Genomic DNA, 12,065 nt, shown 5'->3' with positions numbered 1-12,065 from the left:
CAGATTACTGCATGTTATGTCTTTCTTCTTTAGATCTCTGCTTCCATAAGTGAAGTCGCACAGAATCTGTTTGATTTGACATAGTTTCGATTAGAACATCTACGTATGACAAAAGAGGCAGGAACTGTGTTAATAGCATAAACATACAGTAACATATCGTTGCTGTTGGACCTTGCATGTCCAAAACCGTTACTTTTCAGTAAGTGGAAAACATAACTCTATTATAATGGATGCAATGTAGTTATTATTTAGTCAAAAATCTTGCTAGAACTTTTGATTGGCTAAATATTTATAAAAAAAAAGGATTCATACATTTATCTGAGAAATTGGGGCAGATGTTCTTCCTGCTGTTCTGTCCAGTGGTGCCTGAGATTAGCTGCTGGGCCTGGCAGGGATAACTACTGTACAATAATCATAGCAGCAGAATTGATAAGGTGGCGAGAGCTTCAGGCGTGTCCGGGTTGAGACACTTTCTGGACAGGATGAGATGTGTGTGTGGTGGGTGGGTGAGGAGTACACAAAGTTGTAATGTATAACTTCAACAATTGAGAATATAACTGTACTCTCTCGTCCATTCCATGTTCGCAGCCCCAGCACAGCATCCCAGATGTCTTCATCTGGATGATGAGCAACAACAAGCGTATTGCCTACGCCCGCATCCCCTCCAAAGACATCCTGTACTCCATAGTGGACGAGGAGATGGGGAAGGACTGTGGCAAAGTCAATGCAGTTTTCCTCAGGGTAAGGTTGTGTAAAGCCCTTAAACCCCTACATCCTTCATTGACCTGGGTCCTGTAATAGGGTCCCCACCTTTTAACTCTACACCAGTGGTTCTCAAACTTTGTATTTATTTCATGGACCCCATAACTCTAAGGCCCTCATTTATCAACCGTGCGTACGCCAAAATATGGGTGCACGCCGAAATTGCCGACATTTTTGACATTTACCATTTCCGCCAACGCTTGAAATTGAACGTGACAACGTGCAAAATCCACGTTTGCTCCTCAGCTGGCGTACGCATTTTTTTCTTTTCTTACACAAGCGGAGCAGCATTGTCTGAACTGCTGACACTGTCACAGGCATCTAAACATATGTTTTCACTCCTAAAATGTTAATATAAAACGGTATGTGTATGTAAAAAACAAAAGAGAGATTTCCAACTTTACAAGTAATTAAAATCGCGCAATTAAAAACAATATAACATGTTTACAATGTATTAGTTTGTGCTTAATCAAACACTTGTTATGCGAGCGCACTTGTGAGATGATTTTGGAGCGCATGCGGACACGGTGATGCGGCATATGCGATTATGATATTATTATTTTTTTAAAGGCATGAATGGACTGCACGCCTTTATTTCCAAGTGACAATGACAAGCATACAATACAGCTTGCCTATTTGTAGTAAGTACTAGCAGGCTATAGGCGTAAGGGGCTTAATCATTCACCATTTATAAGTGCTTAGACAGTTTTGACAGTTCAGATAAAAGCGAGATCATTTTCGGGGGTCGGGAGGACGGGACCGCGGCGTGCGTCGCCAACACATACCAGCGCAAGCGGCAAGCCTTCATCCATATGTTTATGATTCGTTCATCAATGATCAAATCACTACATAAACGTTGATTGTGAGCTGCCTTGACGACATGATAGCCTATCTCTCATGCAGGCATGTCACCCACAGGACTTTAATATCACAGCAGTGCGCAGTATCACGCCTTCGCCGTGCACTGCGCACGAATGGGTAAAATTAATATAGGCCAGCCTACAAACTAATTCCATTCATGGCGATGCGATGTCGATGTGTCATGTATATGCGTGCATGCGTGGACATGACAGCAAAGCAAGCGAGGTGAGAGGAAAACAGACAGGGTAGGCCTACAACTTTATTTAATTCATGCAGGTGTTCGTTCTTTATTTAACAAGACACCAGTGGGCTTGCAAGTTGCGTGTGCTTCTGCGTGTGTGTGTGTGTGTGTGTGTGTGTGTGTGAGAGAGGTGCGTGAGGCGGGCAAGGCACGGGAGAAACCTTTTTTCCATGGTTTCCATGGTTCCCACAGGTCGTAAACATGTGTTCAGTCGCAAAAACGAGGGCGAGGCTTGATTTCATAGGGCGTGCCAGATAGATTTCAGCCGTCACATTTATTAACGTCAGAACGAAATTATGGAAGGATCAGCTGTTTGCGATCACTTTATAAATGCCGTGGCGACGTGGGTGTACTACGAAACCTGCACTCGAATCTGTGGCAGATTTTACACTCGATTGATAAATGAGGGCCTAAGAGTGTATAACTGAAACCCAGTGGACCCGTAACCTCTCATAACTTGTAGATTGGCTATTTTCAAGATGACAATCTGGTAAGAGATTGTCATCTCTTACAGATTTGAGACACTAGGGTTCATGTGGTTAATCTCACCGTCCCTCAACATCTGTTACTGGTTGATATCAACACCTACAGTAGCTTCAGCCAAGTGGCAACACTTTCCACACTGTGATTAACAATAGTTCAGGGTGTGCTGGTAACTGGGTGGAGACCTGCTGCACTACCAACCCGGAGTTCCCTGTCTTTCTCTACTCACTCCTACAGTAAATAAAGCAAAATACACTGCCTCAAGATGGTCACATTTGTTTTAATAAATACACATTTTTCATTTTAATTTAGCATAATAATCATCCGATCCCACTATGCCGAATTCTTTATTGAGCCAATACAGTTACAGTAGGTCTACTTTATTATCCAGGTACAGTAGGGTCTTTGGACTTTACTGTGTAATCCTTGAATCGCTGATTATAATGTTGTATTATGATTGCTTTTCTAAATAAATCAAATCAAATAGGGGGTTTATATTATTTTGTTAAAAGCTGCTCACGTAGATGAAACACCTATTGAAATTCATATTCCAAGCAATAAATGTATGGCCAAGCTCAAATAAGTTAATACTATATTCATAAAAGTTCTTACGACTGCCAGTAACTTAAGCTTAAGCCATGTCTGGCTTCACTTTCATACCAGTAATCCTTTTTTATACGAGCAGGTATCACTTTTTCCTAATTTTTCTTTTTTAATATTGCACTCATTGTTATTGTAATCGTTACATCCCCAGCTGCCAGGAAAGAAGGGGTTTGGACCTGCGGGCTGGACGGTACAGGCTAAGCTGGAGCTCTACCTTTGGCTGGGCTTGAACAAGCAGAGGAAGGACTTCCTCAGTGGTCTGCCCAACGGCTTTGAAGAGATCAAAGCTGGCAGAAGCGGACCAGGCCTGCAGTCTGTTCCTCCTATCAGCCTCGTCTATAACAGTAGGTTCACTGGAAAAACCTGAGTGTGCATTGTCCCCGCCAGGCTGGGTGGATGAAGGACTGGGGAGACTGTGGACTGTTTGTCCATTGGTCTCCGTCCGTCCGTGTCCATCTGTCTTTCTGTCTGTGAGCAGCTAATCTCCGTCTTTGGCACCGTTGCTTGGAACGATTGGTGTGAAACTTTGCACACGCACTTCCAGTAGGACATGGGAGAACCTCTGCCTTGACATTTTCAAATAGGCCTCATGGTGGCGCTATATCAAGCCACTTCATGTTTTGAACCGCAGGTCGTCCAATCAAAATCCCCACATAGGCCACACCCATTTTTGCCTGACTGTTTTCATCTAAACATACTTTTTGATACCACTTCTACCTAAATGTTGCCCAAAATTGGCAAATGGATTACAAATGGATGAATTTAACTTAGTGCTGTGGTAGAGAGAAAGAATGTAATATCTGCACACTGTTCTTGCTGCTCCCATAGTGAATTTTGCTCGAACAACATTTCGACCTGTGTTGTCTTTCTTAGGTGTATACATTTAATTAATTTAACATTTATTTACCTGACAGGTTGATACTGTTGTACGACTCAAATTCACTTTGGGAGCAGAAAGAACGGTGTACCATTATTCCATTATTTCTCTGTCTGTACTATCTATATATTTTTGTTATCCTGCTCCCGTTGAAATTCACTTTTGGCTAGTGGCATGCACTATCTGGGACTGCACCGGTGCGGTGAGTACTGTTATTATACAATAGGGCGCTTGGATAAAGAAATTATTCATAGGATTCTCTGCCTTTTTGTCCCCCCTCTGGTTCAATAATGTGGCTTAGATGGATTGTTTACTTCAGTTTTACTTATTGTAGTGTATTTTATAGGAAATTGTTTTGCTGTGATTTAAGTTTGTGTGTGTGTGTGTGTGTGTGTGTGTGTGTGTGTGTGTGTGTGTGTGTGTGTGTGTGTGTGTGTGTGTGTGTGCGTGTGCTCGTGTGCGCGTGCGTGCGTGCTACAGTGAAGCAGGTATTCCAGCTGAGGGCACACATGTACCAGGCCCGCAGTCTGTTTGCTGCTGACAGCAGTGGACTTTCGGACCCCTTCGCCAGGGTCTTCTTCTCCACACACAGCCAAGTCACTGAGGTACGGACACATGTGTTTGTATACAATGTGTGCGTGTGTGTGTGTGTGTTTAAGTCCATGCTTGTGAGAAAGAGGAGTAGTGAAGCGTATTGTCCACGAGCGTTTAAAATAATAATTGCATGACGTTTTTGTGTTGGTGTACCACAGGTGCTGAGTGAGACTCTGTGTCCTACATGGGACCAGCTGCTAGTGTTTGATGATGTGGAACTCTATGGCGAGGCCAGCGAGCTGAGAGATGATCCTCCAATCATCGTGGTGGAGCTCTATGACCAGGACACTGTGGTATGCTTCTATTCTGGATGGATGGATGGATGGATGGATGGATGGAACAAAGTAAGAGAGATGGATAACACTTGGGTGTGTAGATGGATGCTTAGTTTTTAGATTTTCTGCTAGTTATTCTTCTGATAAAGGTGTTTTTATTGTTCTGTTTGTGTAAAGCGACTTTACTTTACAAATTATTATTATGGAAGAATGGATGGATAGCAGGATGCAAGGAGGGATGGATGGATGGATGGATGACAGGTTGGTGCGTAGATGGATGCATGGATAGAAGGGTAGATGCCTCTTTGCATCTATAGATGGATGGATAATAGACATAATGCTTGTATTTATTTCTATTGTTGAAAATTAATGAAGATAATGTTTATCTTTTAGTTTGCGTTTGAAAACTAAGGGTGTTTGTTCTTGCTTGTCGTGTGTATGTCTGCCCTCACCCCTTCCATCCACCCTTGACCCCTGGCCCTGCTCTCTTGGCCAAGTAGAGTGTGAAAGTCCAGTAGTGTAGAAGTTCTCATGGATTAAAGTTCTCAGTCTCCATTGATCATTTCAGTCATTTTGGATTCCATAGAAGTCTTCAATGGAAGCATGTTACACCGAAAATAGCCGATCTAGATCGTCTGTTTTCGGTTATTAGTTATTTTACGATTAAAGAATATTTGAAGCGGTCAAACGATCAATAGAATTGATTAAGTGTTTGAATTGATTACATGTTGACCTAATGGTCTCGGATATTTCATAAAAGTCAAAGGTTAAAGCCTCAATCTGCGATTTCTTCAACTGGTTTAGGCTGTAGAACAGTATGAATATTGTGCTAATTGTTACTTTACAATAGATAACAGAGGTCTATTGTGGTGGGGTCATTTCACGCTGGCCTAACAAACATTTTCAGTCGTTAGATTGTATTTTTTAGCCCTGTTGCATGTTCCTTTTCAATTTTTCTTTTAGCATTAGTGGTAGTACTCCCTCATAACAGTACTACTATGTACTGTAAATACAACCGTCTGGAGTTGTATCCATGGTTGGCTGGCTCTTAGTAAATCCACATCGCTTGTGAGTTATTTAATTTGTACTTATTTATTTAGTTGAGCCTCATCTTACATAATACAATTAAATTAAGTGTGTTTTGTTAGCCACCACTTGACTGAGTCCTCAGTGAATAGTAATGACTGGGAGGCTTGTTTTGCCAGTTATTTGGAGCTTGTTGAAAGCCAGCATCACTGCATCAAACGTGCACTTGGACTTACACTGACATCTAGTGGCCGCCGCTTGAAACAGCACTTTCCCAAACCCTTGTCTAACTCCCTTCCCTTGTCCCGTCCCGTCTCGTCCCATCCCCCGCACCCCGTCCCCCCCGGCTGGTTGGTGTCTGTCATGATGTGTGCGGCGCTCAGGGCAAGGCAGAGTTCATAGGCCGGGCGTTTGCCAAGCCCGTCACTAAGATGTGCGACGAGCGCTATTGCTCTCCGAGGTTCCCCCCGCAGCTGGAGTACTACCAGATCTACAGAGGGAACTCCACGGCAGGAGACCTGCTGGCCGCCTTCGAGCTTCTGCAGGTAACATGGATGCATGCACCCATTCACACATGGATGCATGCACAGATTCATGGATGCATGCACAGATTCATGGATGCATGCACAGATTCATGGATGCATGCACAGATTCATGGATGCATGCACAGATTCAGGTAACAAGGATGCATGCACAAATTCATGGATGCATGCACAGATTCAGGTAACATGGATGCATGCACAGATTCACACATGGCATGCATGCACAGTCACACAAGCACAGTCACACGCACAGACACACGCACACACACACACATACACACACACACGCGCGCGCGAACACCACACATGCACGCACGCACACACACGCGCGCACACACACACACACACACACACACACACACACACACACACACACAAATGCACACAAATGCACACAATTCACATCGCACACACCAATGTATTATTCTACACATGTGCCATAGCGCTCTGCTGGCAGGGGATTGGAACAACTGGAGCCCAATTCCAGCTGAAAGCAACCCACTTCTGCAGTACTTACACCTGTGCACTGGTGTGGTTGCTATAGTTGCTATAGTGACCCATCTAACCTCTACAATAGTGCTATAGTAAACACACACACACACACACACACACACACACACACACACACACACACACACACACACTGTTACACGTTGTGTAAACGACAGAACCATTAAACTAAAGTGTCAAACAAAGAACCCTAAATGAAAAAGCTACAAAGTAAATTGAAGCCTAAGGGTGGTGATAGAAGGATAGAAAAGGTCAGTGAAATGTTTAGCTGTCTCTGGAGGGCTTGAATGTGCTCAGCGCCTTACATGGCAACCCATTCCATACAGTAGTGTGAATGTGCTCAGCACCTTACATGGCAACCCATTCCATATGGTAGTGTTCAAGCTATATCTTGTTTGGGACCAAAAAGGGTTGAACAGACAGACCATCCTGACAAGACCACAAGAGGGGGTCTTTCTCTCTCATGCCTCTCTCTGCCTTTGTTCGTTTGTTGTGTGCTCACCTGTCTTCTCATGTACTATCCTTCATTCCCCCCCCCCCCCCCCCCCACACACATCCACCTCCTGCCCTCATGTGAGACGCCATCAACCCCCCCTGCCTCCTCCCACTGTGTCCTCCCTCCTACCCTACGTCTGTCTCTTCCATCATCCCATTCCTCTGTCTCCTTCTCCCTTCCTCCTCCTCCTCCTCCTCCTCTCTACAGATGCCTTTTGATGAGGAGGAGATGAGGCGGGCTCTGATCGCTGTCCATAACTTTGCTGTTCCTCAGATCAAGGTGCTCTTTTTACTCTCTGTCTGCCCCCCCGCTGCTCTCTAAGCCAGTCACACATCGCAGACTCTTGGCTCTTTTCCAACTACGGAGAAGTAATGGAGTACCTTCCATAAAACCCGCCCCCTCCATTTGTTTTAGTCACAGCCACGGCTGAAGGGGCAGAACATAGTGGTACATTGTAAAACACAAACAGCCGTAAAAAGGTAACTTGAGCAGAGACCAAATTAAGTTCTGAATAACCTTATCGACCTTCGGTCTGAAACCGAGTCCAGAACCTGTGAAATACATTACACAGCATGGAATGGCACGGCTCGCTTAGTTCTCTTAGTGGAGAAGATCCATCTGTCTGTGGTGGTCTTTTATCTCTGTCACCGGACGGGAGGATGTTATTTGACAAGCGTGAACCGAGTCATTTATCTTTCACTTCCTCAGTACATTTCCCTTCTTATCTGTTTTCCAGCTAGAGTAAAAGTCTCTTTTTTTGAGCAGGGGTTCCCAGAGAAATCTGACGTCTTCCCAGGATGCAAACTTACAAAAATACCCAATGAATTAACCACTTAATAGTCAATTCACAATTTACAATTTAGGCATTTAGCAGACGCTCTTAATCCAGAGCGACTATGGAAATGACACTTGGTTTTGTGTGATGCGCTGTGAGCTTGTAGATCTGCTATTTTCACTATTTTAGAGAGAGAGCGAGAGAGAGGGAACAACATTGCTGTGCTTTCCCTCTCTGAGCAGGTTGGTCAAGGAGGCAGGGCAGAGCTTCCTCCCCTAGGAGAAGGACCAACGGACTCAGAGCGTGGACCCATTCTCCCTGTGCCCCTGGGCATCCGGCCAGTCCTCAGTCGTTACCGCATAGAGGTGAGAAGAACCATATCATGATCTCATCTATATTATATTAGATATCATATCATCACTGTCGGGTAGCAACCTTGCATTTCCATATATCATCCTTTTATGTTTTTGTGCGGTGCAGCCGCTCCAATGCATTGTCTTTTTTTGTCTTTTGTCTTTAGTTCAAGTAAACGCTTTAGTAAACGCATTGACAATGAAGGGTAAATGTACGTCATAATGTGTCGTTTACGTCATATTGTCTCTTTATTGTTAATGGCGTTTGATGTTTGTGTTGGCACCGTTTGTTTCCATTACATCACCATTACATCATCTAATCATCATGAGTTAGACTTTAATATAGCTTTGAGCTCATTTTGACCCTAATGCTAACATCTCCTCTGTGGTCCAGGTTCTGTTTTGGGGCCTGAGGGATCTAAAGAGGGTCAACTTGGCACAGGTGGACCGGCCTCGTGTGGACATAGAGTGTGCAGGCAGAGGGGTCCAATCTGCTCTCATCCAGAACTACAAGAAGAACCCCAACTTCAGCACCCTGGTCAAGTGGTTTGAGGTGGTAAGTGCAACCAATAGTTGTTTGGAACAACAAAAATATATGTTGTTAAAAAATCTTAAAAATAGGTTTGACAAGAATTAAGGTGGTTGCACACTGGGCGTGTTTTTCGGAAAAACGATGGAGAAACGCCGCTAAAAATCCAATGGTACTTCAGAGCAGCCATGTGTGTTCTGCTCTCTAATCCCCTTAATGAACATGCATTTATCTAGTAAATAGCCACAAAAACACCATTGGACACTCCTATTTTGTGTGGCTTGTGACCATGGGCCTGGTCATATGGGACTGGAGTGCAGAGAGATCCTAAGACTTTTCATCAACAAACAGTGGTTAAAATACTGTAAAGCTCTTAATTCTCTTAGGTCCCAGCTGCTCTTCAGGAACAGCCAAATCAATTGTCATTTTTAAAACTCTAAACAAAGCCTGCTATTGTTGTTGTCAGACAGAAACCTCTTCCCTTTTTAAATTAATATGCTACTTTGTCATACTACAGTGTCACAGAAAGTTAACAGTCCTGAAAGTTAACAGTTTTGGACTTAATGAGGTTTCTAGCCGACAGCAACGATATCCTAAGCCAGAGCTATGCTCCACCTCTTCTCTCTGACCACAGGACCTTCCTGAGAACGAGCTTCTCCACCCGCCTCTTAACATCAGGGTGGTGGACTGCAGGGCGTTTGGTCGCTACACCCTTGTGGGCTCCCATGCTGTCACCAGCCTGAGACGTTTCATCTACACCACCCCAGACAAGACTTCCAACAACTGGGCCAATACAGGTACTGTACATATACTGTACACTATACGGTGCATTACTGATACTGAGCTGAGCTTATTTGTAACAGTGTAACAATGTTAATGAATTTCAGCTATAAGTTCTTATGTCGGGAGCCAGAATTGATCATTTCACAGTTTCTTCCTAGTATTCTTCCAGTATCTACTGTACCACGAGTTGTATGAATCAATTACAGGACAATTTGTTTATTCTTTATTATTCTAGGTTTCTTCTTATTCTAAATCAGCCTGTACCAGACCTGAGTCTAATACCATTTGCTAAAAGAGAAAAAGAATTAGATGTTGAATCATGTTTCCAAATGCTATTTTATCCAAGAACTGTCACTTTAGTGTGAATCTGTATTCCTCATGCCTGATTTATTTATACCTAGCGACACACATTCGCATTGTGAATGTGTAGGGTGCGGTGACACCCGCGGTCGACTAAGCATAACTCAGGCTTTACTGACTTTTCTGATTTCTCTGCTTGCTTCCTGCACTTCTCCACCTTTTCTGCACACCATCTCCCTCAACCCGTCCTTTATCCTGTATTCTCCATAAATCCCTTCTTCTATTCCTGCCCCTTCATACTGTACCTATACCTACCTCTTACTGTTACCTTCTTGCACGTCCTTGGATGATGTCCTGTCTTCTCCTCCTGACGGCACTCCTCGTCGATCCTTGTCAAACTTGACAACTCACCCCGCTCCCCTCCGTGGCCACTCTCCAGCTAAGCTAATGAATGGCTACATGGTGCTCACCAATGGTGGCTCCCAGTCGCGCTCCTCAAACAGCCTCTATTCCCGCACCCTGTCCCGCACCCTCTCTCGCCCCGCAGGTGACTTCACAGTCATCATGGAGAATGAAGAGTCCTCGGTCCGAAAGATGGACACGGTGGTCAAGCTGGAAGCCGTAAGCCTGTGTTTGTGGATTTTATGTGCTTACATAGTAACATTTAACTGTGTGTGTGTGTGTGTGTGTGTGTGTGTGTGTGTGTGTGTGTGTGTGTGTGTGTGTGTGTGTGTGTGTGTGTGTGTGTGTGTGTGCGCGTGTGCGTATGCGTTTGTGCCTGCTTGTTTGTTTTGCGAATGGTATAGTGATGTTGTCAACGCTGACGAGGCTTTCCAACCTGTTTGACTTGTTGTCGTTGCATGTCATCCCTTATATGATTGTCATTAATCTGTTTTGTTGTGTTTGCGCCCCATACCACGCCCTGTGCTACCATAGACATCTGATGCAGTAGTTAAGGTTGACATGGTAAGTAATTAACCTCATTATGCTGTATATCATAATAGAAACATTAAATGTTGGTGTCATACACCGGAGGAAAAATAAGAAAATAAATACTCTGTTGGTAGAATGAAGAAGAGAACGGGAAAGAGAGGAAGAAAAAGAAGAAAAAGAAGAAGGGAGAGGCGGAGGAAGAGGAGGAGTTGGATGAGAGCATGCTCGACTGGTGGTCCAAATACTTTGCCTCCATCGACACCCTCATGGAGGTGTGTTATTCTATTCTATTTGTGATCTGTTCCCATCTGTTCTGTTTGTGTTTTAGTGAAATGTACAGCAGAACAGCAGAAACAAAAAAACGTTGCTCCAATTGATCGTAGTCATTGTAGTTCATATTTAATCACAAGATCTTGTTAATACTTTTCATTGGTTAAATATTTATAAATACCCACGTCACACACGTAACCATTTTCACTTTCTCTTTCATCATGAACAAAATGTATCTCTTCATGTACCGTGCAAGCTGGCAGTGTGCGGGTCATTTTTTATATTCAGTTGTTCAAATAAAAAAGCAAACATTGCCGATCTCAAGCTCACAATGTGTCACATAGCAATGCCTTGAGAGTTTGTAGATCAGTTATTTTTGCTACTTTTGCGTGGCGCTCTTGTATGCAGAAGTAGGGAATTCATTTATTAAAAGAAATATGGAGATACAAGGTTTCTGCCCGACAGTAACTAAATGTACTTGGGATGCTGTGTATCAAAATGTACTTAAAGTAAACACATTGTGAGCTTATAGATCTGCTATTTTGTAATAATTAAACAAATCTACAAAGTAACTATACTTTAAGTTTTAAAATAAATGTACAATATTTGCCTCTGAGATGTAGTGGAGTAGATCGAAGTAAAAGTATTGAAAATTGGAAATACTACAGTAAAGTAAAAGTACCCCTAAATTGCACTTAAGTACAATACTTAAATAAATGTACTAATGTTACTTTCCACCACTGCCCTGTATGTTGTAATAAGTGAGAGTGTGAAAAACCCTCCCTCCTTACCTTCACAACTGCACTGAAAACCCACCTGTTTAGAGTAGACTAGCCTTCCCAAGCTGACGTG

At 43.4% G+C, this 12,065-nt stretch overlaps 1 protein-coding gene across 1 annotated transcript in view; it reads left to right on the top strand.

Moving 5' to 3' along the window:
* The window catches only part of otofa (otoferlin a), a 91,900-nt gene that overhangs the window by 64,525 nt on the left and 15,310 nt on the right, over positions 1-12,065 (top strand). Inside the window, exons 22-33 of the mRNA XM_080790885.1 lie at positions 589-741; positions 3,102-3,294; positions 4,308-4,432; positions 4,580-4,714; positions 6,106-6,267; positions 7,478-7,549; positions 8,288-8,410; positions 8,793-8,954; positions 9,562-9,724; positions 10,450-10,631; positions 10,947-10,976; positions 11,078-11,215. Coding sequence (XP_080647011.1) covers positions 589-741; positions 3,102-3,294; positions 4,308-4,432; positions 4,580-4,714; positions 6,106-6,267; positions 7,478-7,549; positions 8,288-8,410; positions 8,793-8,954; positions 9,562-9,724; positions 10,450-10,631; positions 10,947-10,976; positions 11,078-11,215 — 1,638 coding nt within the window. The remainder of the gene's footprint in view (positions 1-588; positions 742-3,101; positions 3,295-4,307; positions 4,433-4,579; positions 4,715-6,105; positions 6,268-7,477; positions 7,550-8,287; positions 8,411-8,792; positions 8,955-9,561; positions 9,725-10,449; positions 10,632-10,946; positions 10,977-11,077; positions 11,216-12,065) is intronic.

The sequence above is a fragment of the Protomyctophum bolini genome (genome assembly GCF_963924005.1).
Source record: "Protomyctophum bolini genome assembly, chromosome: 19".
Classification (NCBI taxonomy): Eukaryota; Metazoa; Chordata; class Actinopteri; order Myctophiformes; family Myctophidae; genus Protomyctophum; species Protomyctophum bolini.
This window is presented reverse-complemented; position numbering and strand designations above follow the sequence as displayed.